Genomic DNA, 12,495 nt, shown 5'->3' on the forward strand with positions numbered 1-12,495 from the left:
AATTAAATTAATGAAATTAAATTTATTTTAAGACAAGGGCAAAATCACAAAAATATTGTGATCAGAGAAATTTAAGAAGGTTGAAAATACTATTCAGAATTCGCTTGAAGATAAATGAATAAACAATAAGAAAATAATTTAAGAATTAAAATAAGTAAATTGATACACAAAATTCAAAAAATTCTGAAACAAAGAAAGAAAAATAGTATTGGAAAAAACTTAAAAAAAAAAACACATTTTAAAAGAATGATTCCCATGTAGGTGCACCCCTTACAAATGATTCTGCCGACACCTGTATTGAAGAGTTATGCATAATTAATTTGATCAGGTCTGTTGGGAAAATATGGAGATTTCACCAAATGATAGCTTCATGTGTCAGTGGCGCTGCAGTCGAACGCGGGAGGCGGTGTCAAAGGATTTCCACTTTTCCCCCACATACATCGTTGCTTCAGCTTTCAGTCCGTTGTGTGTCTCATCAGTAGGAGTTATTCGTCAGCTGTTCGGTTGTTCGCAAAAAGTAAACAATAGTTCTCTGCTTTTCTTCCGTAAGAAATAAAAGTGCCTAAAAACGTGTTCGAAGCTAAATAATTCACGAAATGTTCTTCTCTCATTAGATAACCCGTATGGATTTTGTTTTAAATAGAAGTTGTTAAAGAAAAATTTTGCATCATGTCTGCGGCTCAGGTATTCCCTTTTATTTGAGTAGTACTTTTTTTAAAGTTATAAAAAGTGCTGTTTTATTTAATCTATCTTGTAGAATTATGTGTTAATAGAATTGATACTGACTAATGTGGTTCCAAAAATTAGTCTCTTCATGTACTTAAATTTTCTGTTAAGAGATTTTTGTTGGATAGTATATCCATTACATGCTTTATCTTTTATACTTATAACTACTTTTTGAGGTAGTGCTGCATGAATTTAGCAATAATATTAGTATTCTTTGTAATATTCTTATATAATATGATATAGATTAGTTATTTTTGCTCTGATGTTTATGAAGTTTTACTAACTTAATCAAGCCCAACTATTATCTAAGCTAATTAGTATAATTTTTCTCTGAAAATGTGTGCAACGTTATTTTTAAGTTATGTCGTCGGATTTGTATCAAAGAAAGTAAAATATATGTTATGGTTATTATCTTAACATTTAATGTTATGATACTATATGGTTATAGAATATATATATTCTATATATGATAATGTTATGTTTATTATCTTAAAAACATATGTAAATGAAAGTCCTTTGTTTCGATGTACATTATTAGAAATTGTTTTTGTTGGAGATCAAATGAACTTGGCATTTTCTTAACTTAATTCGATTGTCATAAAAATTCACAATTTCATTTGTGAGAAGTTGATGCTTCTATAGGAGTTTGTTTTGGCTTGTCCATGTATATGTCTAAATTAAAACAAAGACAGTCCAGACAGTCTCCGAAATTTTAATGCAGTTGTTCTCCTAGACAGGGGCATGCACCGAGATTTTGAGCTTGTCACAAATGATTTTTCCGGCCCCCCTCCTTATTGTTAACCCCTATATTTCATGCCTAGTTTAAAAAATATTGGGCCCCCTTTAGCCTCTGGTCCCAGCCACCAGGTGTCACCCCCCACCTGTGCATGTTCCTGCTCCTAGAAGTCCATGTGTGGATCCTTAGTAATCTGTTGCACCCAATCTGCTTACATCTCGGAAGAGAAATGTTCAAATTTTATCTACTTATGTCATTTTTTATTATCCCAGTTTTAGGTTCATAATTAGTAAGCTTTTATTCATAGCATGAGAATAGACTGCCCTATAAAACATTCCAAAAATCAGCCAGCGGTGTGTACCCCTTTGAATACTAGCGACGCAGGGGGAGTCTTAATTTACGCGGTTTTGATTTACGCAGCATTTCCGAGGAACGTAGACCCCTAGGGTCTACTATATATCGAAATTTTTTTTGAGACATTCGTAGATTTTTTTTCCACTTTAGACTGTTACTCTCATGAAAAATGAAGGTTAGGGGGAAAATTATGTTCACTAAAGGTTGCTACGAAACTAGAGTTATGTGGGGTTGAGGGATGTGTGGATAGGTAGTTGTTCCATTCTGGAGCTCTGAAATTCCTTCTAATTTATTTCAAATCTTAGTTGTAACCAATAATACAGTAAAATAAATTTCAAGTTATCACTTTTGTCTGTTGATTATCATTCCTAGTCTTTTTAGCTTCAGTGAAAATTATTCAAATTAAGTAGATTAATTTTTTACTTTTCTCTCACTTTGTCAAAACGAAAATCCCATAATGTTTTGAATCAAGTTGAATTGTTGAAAAATGAAGATGAGTGAAGGTGCAAAAATGTTATTTCTGGAAAACTTAGTATTTGCAAGCAGAGTGCCTGCTATTATGAGAAATCAGAATGCCATTATAAAAGTACTGAAACTTACAAAAAACTTCCACTCAAAAACATGAAATGACATTACAGTTGGTTTTTTAGAAACAATGCAGTGCTCAGTAAATGTTTCGCATTTAATTTTTCGCTGATTAACTTTTATTTAATCTGATGCTCAGTCATATAAATTAGAAATTGGGTTTTATTCATGAAATTTTGCTTTAATTTTAATGTGTAAAGAGATTTTTTGATAAACTAAGATTGTTTCTGTGTAGCCAAATCTCTATACATCAATTTTTTTTCTGGCAATTTGCTACTTCGATATATAGAGGTCTGACTGTATAAGTAAGAATTTACAAGCCAATGCTTTTGTATAATTCATGGGTTTTTAAAGAGTTGGCAAGATTTCTTCTTATAACCTGTGAAACACAAAGCATTCAACATTAAATGTAACATGTTTTTAACCTTTTAATCTTTCTTGATTTATATTGCTTATACATAGCAATGACTTTTGTTTTTTTATAGAGCCAGGTGAAGGACCCTCTAGCATTACCAATGCGGAATTCTATGTATGTCTCAAATTCGGACAAGACATTTGCTCATGATGAATTGTTGCCAAGCCTTCCAGTTCCATCTTTAAAACAAACTTTAGAAAAATACTTAGACTCAGGTAATGCTTTTATCATTAAAAATTTTATTTTTGTTATTTTTCAATTTAATTCCATTTTCTGTTTTCTGTAGCATATGAAGAATTAAGTACTTTCTGCATCCTGATTTCATCTCCTTTATTCAATGTTTATCCTGTCCACTTTTAATTAATACCCAAATTAATAATTTTTTCCTGTTAATTTTGCTTTTGGAAAAAGTTTGTTTCAGGTTATGTGTTGTTCTCAAGAAATCATTAATGAATAGCTTTGATTTTTCTCTATGTAATTCCAAATTTCTTGCAAAAAAAAAAAAAAAAGAAAAGAAAAAAAGAAAAATAGGGGAAAAATAAAATCTATTACTGAGTTAATTTGGATTTTCTGGAGTACGTTATGAATTTTGATGACACACTTGTATGCAGACTATTACAGGTTGCCTGGAGTTACTTCAGCAGTTAGTCACATTTTTCAGTTTTAGTCTGAAAATTCAAACAACATTAAAAAAAAAATTTCTGCACCTACTGTGGGAAATGCTAAATATCCTACCCAAAACCTAATATTTTTACTTATAATTTTACTCAATCAAGAATAATAATGCAGGCTCCCAATATTTTTATCACTGGTGAAACAAAATGTTATATTTGATTCAAAATTTGAAAAAATATAATAGTTATTTAAAAAATAAAAGTTTTTCTTTTTTTTTTTTCAGATAGTACTGAGATATATTTTTAATTTTTTACTGAATATAGTTAAAACTGAAATTTTTCTGAGTAAAAAAGAAAACCATTTTCAACTTCAAACTTCAAGCTTTCTCAACCTAATAAGGGGACTTTTTGTGTTTACATTTTTTAATGTTTTGCTTTTCTTGTTGTAATGTGTAAATTCAGTTGTGCATACTACACATTAAATGTACACATGAAATGGAACATTCTGTACTCTAAGCAATTTTTTTTTAAAACTAGACTGTCAGAGTTGAATTTCAGAGACATTACCTAATTATTTCTTGAATTACTTTTTTTTTAGTGAAATCATTTGCTTCTGAAGAAGAGCTTGAACATACTAGAAGAGTTGTCAATGATTTTGAACATGGTATTGGAAAAGAGTTACATGTTAAGTTAATGGAAAGATCTAAACACCACAGAAATTGGGTAATGATGTTTGATTAATGTCTGAAAGTTTTTCTGTTGTTTTTTTCTACAAAGGGACCTGTTATGGCTATTATGTCATACTAATTGGCATTATGCTGCAAAAGGTTTTTTTTTTCTTTAAAGTTAGGTGTTTGGTTTCTTGCATGTTTTATTAAAATTATATTAATAAATTTCCTTCATTGCCAATATTTGACTTTCAATTCTCTTTATAGTTGTGATCAGTATGAGTTTTATTATAAAAAAATATCTGGTGTACAAATAAGTTTTAAAGGTTTTTTTTTTTTTTTTCAAGTTTGACGTTTTATTGTGAAAAAATGGTTTCATGAATATTTTTCGAAGCATTGTCCTTTGTTGGCCACTATCTTTTCCCATTTTTCTGGAAATTTTTGGAGGCCATTTCGAAAAAACGATGCATCTTTTAATGCAATCCATGAATCCTTCCAGTTTTTGGACTTTTTTAAAAGAGAGGAAGTGCTGATCCTCAAGAGCATGTGTTATCGACAAAAACAAATAGTAGTCTGAAGGGGCAAAGTCCAGGCTATATGGCAGGTTGGGTAGGACTGTAGGACTTCCCATTTCAGCGTATCAAGGTATGTTTTGACCGGCTACGCAACATGCTGCCAAACATTATCATGTTTCAAAATTATCTTGTCATGCCTCTCCTTATATTATGTCACCTACTGAAAATGAAAGCCTAACGATGAGGCAGTAAAATTAAGTTAGTTGCAACATTGTTGGTTTCGATTTAATACTTGTGACGCTATCTCTTTAAAATCCTTTAAAATTTATTTGTACACCAGATAATGTTGCACAGTTTCAAATTAAATTGCATGCACTACTTGTAGGATTGCAGGGAACCCCACACAAATGATGTGTGAGCTTCTGTGAAGCTTGCATTGGGGTGCACTGACAAAAAGGTTCCTCGTAATCCAAAACAGTCAGTACTGAATTTTTAATAAAGAGAGTAAGCTTAGGGTGGTAATCTTTACTTTTAATACATTTCTTTACTCTTCTTGGTAACAAAATAATTGTTAGTTTTACTTTCCCTTTTCAACATTTTTTCTTGTTGAATAATTGTTTTGATGTCTCTCATAAAAATGAATAGTTTTCTGAATATAAATCACGAATTAGTTTTGTGGAATAGCCTAAAACCAGCAGCTTTAGTTGGGTTTTCAATGTCAAGTTTTTTTTTGGGGGGAGGGGGGATTTCTGATCAGTTTACTGGCTGACTAGTTAGCTCCAGTCCAAATTTAGCCTGGAGCTAAATTGAGGAAAAACCTGTTTTCTCCATGGATTTTAACCACCTTATAGGGAAAAAAATCCATAGTATTTTTTATTGTTTCTGCCATTTCTGTGCATATGCATTTGTTTCTAAAAGTAAGGTAAGGCTAAAGCTGTTCATGCTTAAGGCTGTAGACATAAGCGGTTCCATTTTTATTTATATTGAAATAAATTTTCAGCGGTAGTACCTACTCGTTTATTCCGAGTCATTACCTAATTTACAATAGCGATCTAACTTTAGATCCTCACATTTTAAAATGAGATTTGGACCTGGGGGGGGGGGGGTCTAAAATGTGCAGCAGTTTTAAACTTGGTGGTGATTCAATGTGAATTTTAAATTGATTTAGCCGATTTTGCATGCATGAGCAATTTAAGGGGGGAGGGGGATTTGCTCTAAAAAAATTTTGTACCTATGTTTTTATAATTGTATTTACTGAAGAACAAATGAAAAATATTGCCAGCTTTTAGCAAAAACTAAACAATGTTCTCAATGTTCTTATGACTTAATAATACAGTAAAACCGGAACTGATGTGATATACCCCACCCTTGGCGACTTTTTCCTGTTGGCGCCAAGAAAGCGTCGCCAAGAAAACGATGTATGACGACATATGTCATACATCGTTCTTAGCGATGCTTTTTTAGCGCCAACAGGAAAAAATCAGATAAAAAAACATGATCAAAGCACTTGAGAACACAATATATATAAAAACAACATAAAAGCACAACAAAAAACATCACGAATATATGCTTCAAAAATGTACAGGGCCGGGGTTTTTTGTAAACATATTAAAATACAATGAAATAAATAATTGTATTAATTACAAGTCGAAATTAATGCATTAATTTTTTTTTCATCATTTCTCCGGGATACGAGCCCTCGGTCTCATAGTACTTTCGTAATGAGACCTCGGCTCGCCGGCCCTGCCTCTGTCTCATTACGAAAGTACTATGAGACCTCTGGCTCGCCAGGACCTCGCTCCGCTCGGTCCGTTATCCCTCCGACTGTTAATATACATTACAGTCGGAGTATGGTCACAGTTATGTATATTTTCATGGAGACACCCAAGGGTGGCTCCTTCCGTTCAGTGTACAATAATGACACAGTTTTAAGTGTGAAATATGCACCATTATTGTGCAGATTTATTAATAAAATTCAGCATTTTTAAGAGTACAACCGAAAGAACTTTCAATTGTTAACATAAAATTCAGTACCTAAAGGAGGCACGTTAATAGAATGTCTAAATAATTCGTGGCATCGATAAGAATTAACTTTTAGAACAAAATAACCGTACTATTTCTGTAAAATTAATTTACATACAGTAAAAATAAAGTTAAAAACTACAAGAACCCCTCAAGGATTTGTAAAAACAAAGAATTTTGGAAGTGAGAGGTTTTTTTTTTTGAATTCTAAAATAAAGAACTTACCTTTTTATATGGTATAAATATTCACACTCAGTCTAAAACAATACATCATATGACAATGGCACGTTACAGATACACACCACGTTGGAGTTAACTTTTAATTAACCTTCAAGTTTGAAGAAACTGGCATTTTCTAATGTTTTTACTTCAAAACACAACTACTGAATCTAAACTAACACAAAATAAGCATTCCTGTAAGGTATATTGCACAAAACAACACGTATCTCTCCTGCGTAAAACCAAGTAAAGAACCCAAGTAAACAAGTTCGAACAAGTTTGCCTTCGCGTTGCCAACCACAGGTTAGTTTCACCAGGGATGCCATGCTTAAAAATTTATCGCCTCATTGGCGAGAAAAATATTTCAATTTTGTGCAAAAAATCGGATGTCGCCAAATGGGGGGGGGGGGGGTATATCACATCTGTACCGTAAAACCCTCTAATGAGGACACTAATAGGACAAATTTTGTCCGTGATAGAGGTGTCAGCAGGACAGGTTTATTAATGTTATTTGCCTTGGAATCGGGGGAATTAAAATTTGTCCGCATTGGAGGGGTGTCCATTAGAAGGGGTTATACTGTATATATGTATTTTTGAAGTACTGTATTAACTCACAATAAACGCATTATTATAAAAGTTCTCATGCTTAAAAAATACAGCCGGACCCCGATTTAACAAACCTCTATTTAACGAATTTCGCGATTTAGCGAATTTTTCTTTTTCCGACGACTAAAATGAAGGCAAAACCCCCTATGTACCAAATAATACACCCCGAAATAACGAATTATTTAACAGCCAAAAATTTTTTTTTGTTAATTTGAGTTAGGAAATATTGGATTGTTTTCCAAATCTTACATTTATATTGAGCAGAAAAGGACTTTTCTTGGAATCAGCAATTTTTGATGGGTAAGGGGGCAACCAATGAATAGTGATTCTAATGCAGAAAGCAATAGAGAAACACCCATTAAAACTTACTTTTTCAAATGTTTTACACGGCCTGGAAACTGTAAAAACATATCTCATGCAGCAGACTGCAAAAGATAGAATTTTCGTCTCTTTATAAAGTCGAAAGAGAACTATTTACAGTCAAATCTCAAGGAAATTCTCAAACTTCTATTACTCAATAGTTTAAATTTTCAAATTAACTAGTGTGTAATAAGTCGTGGAATGCTGAATAAAAGGGTACAATTTCTAACGATGGATATTTTGCGCAGTTGCTTATCAGGGGTTTTGGGTAAGGGTAAATGATTTTTTTTCCAATATTTTTCCCACCCCAATATTACAAATACCCCCGATTTGACATACACAATTTTCGGTCCCGGTGAATTCGTTAAATCAGGGTCCAACTGTATTTGTTTTTTCTGTAATTTATTTAAATAATTAATTTTTTAAAAATATGATCTTTGAACTATTCACACAGTAAAATAAATGCAATTATTTGATTCTTCTGAGACAAAATATGAATTAACCAGGTTAAATCTTAGTGTCCTCTTAACAGTCTGCAGTAAAAGTACAAGTTTTGTGTAATGAAAATCACAAAACTTGTCCTGACCCCTTTCCCTGTATTTACGTAGAATTTTTTAAACTAGCCGTCCTTTTATTACTTATCAAATGGTCCAATTGTTATTTGCTAATGTGTAATAATATATTCATACTAATAAATACATAGTAGTAAACAATAATATTAGTTATGTAGAGGGTTATTAGTAAAAATAGTAAATCACTGCCTGCCAACAAATAAACAAGGGTTAAAGGCCCATGTCCTGGTAAAAACCAGTTTTTCCTAGTAAAAATCCGACTTTGGCGGGAGAGAGGGATCCTCCTACTTTTGCGAAAATATTTTACTTACGATTAGATTCTAATGTTTCATAATGAATTGCTAATATTATTTCCATTAATTAATTTCTATCCTTAAAATTCACCAGGAATGCTAAATCCCATAGGTACGCCACTGAGAATCTTTCACACAAGCTTCTTAATTTTTCTTTCATGAAAAGCATGATATTCCTTGATATTCTTACTAAGTGTTGAAATGTTATGAACTTCATTTGTGTAAAAAGGGGGGCAAAAATCCATTTGAAGAGTCAACATTTAGGACCTGACTTGATTTTACGAACCATAAAAGTTCTTCCTCTCTGCTGCACCGTTTCTTGAAAACACAATTTTTTAAGACTATCATAACATGAACAAAATTCATATACAAGACGAAAAAAATGATGAAAGTTGAGTGTGATGTAGAAGTTGGTTAGAAAAAGCTTGCTTGCCAGTCAGCCACCCACAACCACCTCAGTTTAATTTCAGTCACCTGCGCATTACAGCAGAACATTACGGTGCTCTGGACTTTCAACCTCGTTGTTTTTTTTTTTTTAAACTAATAGGGGTATTGCAGTACCCCTGGTGATCCCCGTGCGCATGCCTCTGCTGCCAGTGCTGTGGGAGTTGGACTGATTTTGGGGTAAAGAAGTCCAGGAGTCAAGGGATCTAAAATTCTTTAAATCAGAGTCGATCGTTTTTCCTCTGACTCCACAGCTCTGTGAATAAAATATGACAACGTATATAAAGTACAAATTCAACATGAAAAAAGGTTAAAAAACTAGCAAACAGCTGTTTCGGCACTCTAAAATACAAGTGCCATCATCAGTGCAATTAAAAACGAAGACAGGTTCAACCCGACTAAAACACAGTCGAGGCGAACATTGGAATGAGAGACGAGTTGTAAAAGATATGAGAGCAGTACCGGAAACGATGGCGTCAAGGTTACGTCAGAACTACAGAGGACAGTTGCACTCAGGAGAAAACGTCACGGACAAAAATAAATCAAATAACAGACTTCCAAACATTAGGAAGAGTGCTAGACAAAATTTAATCGTCAATGATTTGTCTAGCACTCCCCCTTTTCCTAATGTTTGGAAGTCTGTTATTTGATTTATTTTTTGTCCGTGACGTTTTCTCCTGAGTGCAACTGTCCTCTGTAGCTCTGACGTAACCTTGACGTCATTGTTTCCGGTACTGCTCTCATATCTTTTACAACTCGTCTCTCATTCCAATGTTCGCCTCGACTGTGTTTTAGTCGGGTTGAACCTGTCTTCGTTTTTAATTGCACTGATGATGGCACTTGTATTTTAGAGTGCCGAAACAGCTGTTTGCTAGTTTTTTAACCTTTTTTCATGTTGAATTTGTACTTTATATACGTTGTCATATTTTATTCACTATGCAGTACAAAGTTTTCGACTACTTTTTATGTATCCACAGCTCTGGTTCTTGGAATATCAATTACAAACTTAATATTGACAAACAAGCGAAACCTGCCCATTACTGTTTGGGTGCTTATAACTAGCCATTCAGCCTAGCAATATTATCATTTTCATTTACTTCATTTTGTTCCTGTAAATATCATGTCATGGCATGTAGAGATTGAGAGGATTGTGGAGTCGTATTTTAAAGCTTTATTTTTATTGATGAATACAAATTTGGAATCTCATTGACTTTTCTAATTTTTTAAGTTTTCTTTTAGCTAGAAAAATGGTGGGAAGATATTGCTTACTTATCTCAAAGAAGTTCATTATTACCACTTTGCAGTATGGCTGGATTTACAAATACAGATGGGCTATGGAGTCCAGTTTCTGGTTCTCAACTTGAAAGAGCTGCTTTATATATGCACTATCAGTTACAATTCTGGAAATTGTTGAGAGAGTAAGTTGCAAAGCGTGTAATTTTTAACTCATTTAAAAACTTCAGCCAATATTGAGTTAAATACGACCTCCTTTTCCCCAAATTCTTATGCATTTACTCTCAGTTCATCATGGACCTCCATACGGTGTGGGGGGGGGGGGGCAAGTGAAAGCTCAAGCTCCCTTTTGAAATGAGAATTTCCTTGCTTTTAGTACTTTTTTCTTTGCAAAAATGTAAAAACATTTCTTCTCAGCTATTAATGAATAAGTCATTAAAAATGTCAAACTTTAATAACTCTAATCTATACACTTTCTATGCGGAAAATATCCTGCTAAACCACGGGGAAAATATCTGAGCCCCCCCCCCCCCCCCTGAAAATTTTGCATATGGGCACCCATGCAACTCATAGGTTTTATGAACATTCTCCTTGAAATTGCGAGGCTGAAACAGGTCTAATAGTTTATGGAAAAATACAGCAGAGAGAAAGATTCAAAAATACGTTAGTCCTAAAACAGATTCAACAGTTACATATCGTTGAGGCTAACCTGACCTGGCAGCATTGTAAAGGTTTTGCAAATCCTAATCACAGCATTATGATGCTGACAGGTTAAGTTTGCCCCAGCTATAGATTTCCTGACCAGAGCTGCATAGTAGGATAGATTTTGGGGCAAAGGTGTCTGAGTCTCATTTTCCCTCAAAGTCCGCAACTTTGCCAGTATTTGGAGAGCTTGTAAATTTTGAATATTTAATACTGGGTACTCTCAGATATCTTAATCGGGCCCTGGTTGGAGTCGGACTTATTTGGAGTCAAGATTCTAAAATTTCTATAGTCTGTCATTTTCCCTCCGACTCCACAGCCCTGCTTCTGCCCAAATGTTATATATTTAATGACTTAGTTCATTTTTTGGTGCACTCTTTTCATCTTACATGATTTATAAATCTTATTTTTTAGATTGCTTTCTTTAAAAATTAAACATTGAATTTTAAATTTCAGCAACATTCATTTTGGCAATGTTTGACGAGGAAATAAGTGCTTTGCTCTGACTGTCTAGCTATGATTTTGACCAGTTCGGCAGAAAATGTTGAAAATGAGCCCTGAAATACCTGTAATGGAAAAGCTCTGCCATTATCCAGGCTTTTTTGGCTTTTGCCGTTTATAAAAGAGTACACACTTTTCTCCTAAAATTTATCCTTTCATCTTAGTATGTCCATTAATATTTGCAAAATCCTGAATTCGGAAAGATTTGTGATAAAATACATTAAGAATTTTGGTTTTAAAAGTGTTTATTTTTTTTAAATTAAGAGTTAGAAGTTACTTTTTTAAGAAAGAGTAAGCACACTATTTTCTAAAGAAAGTTTAAATGCAGTTAGATGATTGGTCTCTTCCTACACTAGGAAGCAGTTGAGCATCATTTATTTGTAAAATGGTTGTCCTTGCCATTAAAAATACTATTATTGATCATATAGCAGCTGATCTTTTGAATAACATCAATGCCTCAGGAAAACAGAAGGCTATGTGCAAATATCTTACTGTTTTCTGAGGCGACAATATGAAAAGCGTAGGTTTTTGCGTAATCAGGAGCGTAATAATATTTGACTCATAGCAGTTGATCTTTTTTTAATAATATCAATGCCTCGGGAAAACAGAAGGCTATGTGCAAATATCTTACTGTTTTTTGAGGCGACAATATGAAAAGCGTAGGTTTTTGCGTAATCAGGAGCGTAATAATATTTGGCTCAAAGCAGTTGATCTTTTTTTAATAATATCAATGCCTCGGGAAAACAGAAGGCTATGTGCGAATATCTTACTGTTTTCTGAGGCGACAATATGAAAAGCATAGGTTTTTGCGTAATCAGGAGCGTAATAATACTTGACTTATAGCAGTTGATCTTTTTTGAATAATATCAATGCCTCGGGAAAACAGAAGGCTATGTGCAAATATCTTACTGTTTTCTGAGGCGACAATAT

At 33.3% G+C, this 12,495-nt stretch overlaps 1 protein-coding gene across 1 annotated transcript in view; it reads left to right on the forward strand.

Moving 5' to 3' along the window:
* Positions 1–453: 453 nt before the first annotated feature.
* Positions 454–12,495, forward strand: part of LOC129225995 (peroxisomal carnitine O-octanoyltransferase-like) — a 42,044-nt gene continuing 30,002 nt past the window's right edge. Inside the window, exons 1-5 of the mRNA XM_054860569.1 lie at positions 454–517; positions 615–684; positions 2,887–3,031; positions 4,029–4,153; positions 10,369–10,547. Coding sequence (XP_054716544.1) covers positions 670–684; positions 2,887–3,031; positions 4,029–4,153; positions 10,369–10,547 — 464 coding nt within the window. The 5' untranslated portion in view covers positions 454–517; positions 615–669. The remainder of the gene's footprint in view (positions 518–614; positions 685–2,886; positions 3,032–4,028; positions 4,154–10,368; positions 10,548–12,495) is intronic.

Source organism: Uloborus diversus, chromosome 7, assembly GCF_026930045.1.
Source record: "Uloborus diversus isolate 005 chromosome 7, Udiv.v.3.1, whole genome shotgun sequence".
NCBI lineage: Eukaryota > Metazoa > Arthropoda > Arachnida > Araneae > Uloboridae > Uloborus > Uloborus diversus.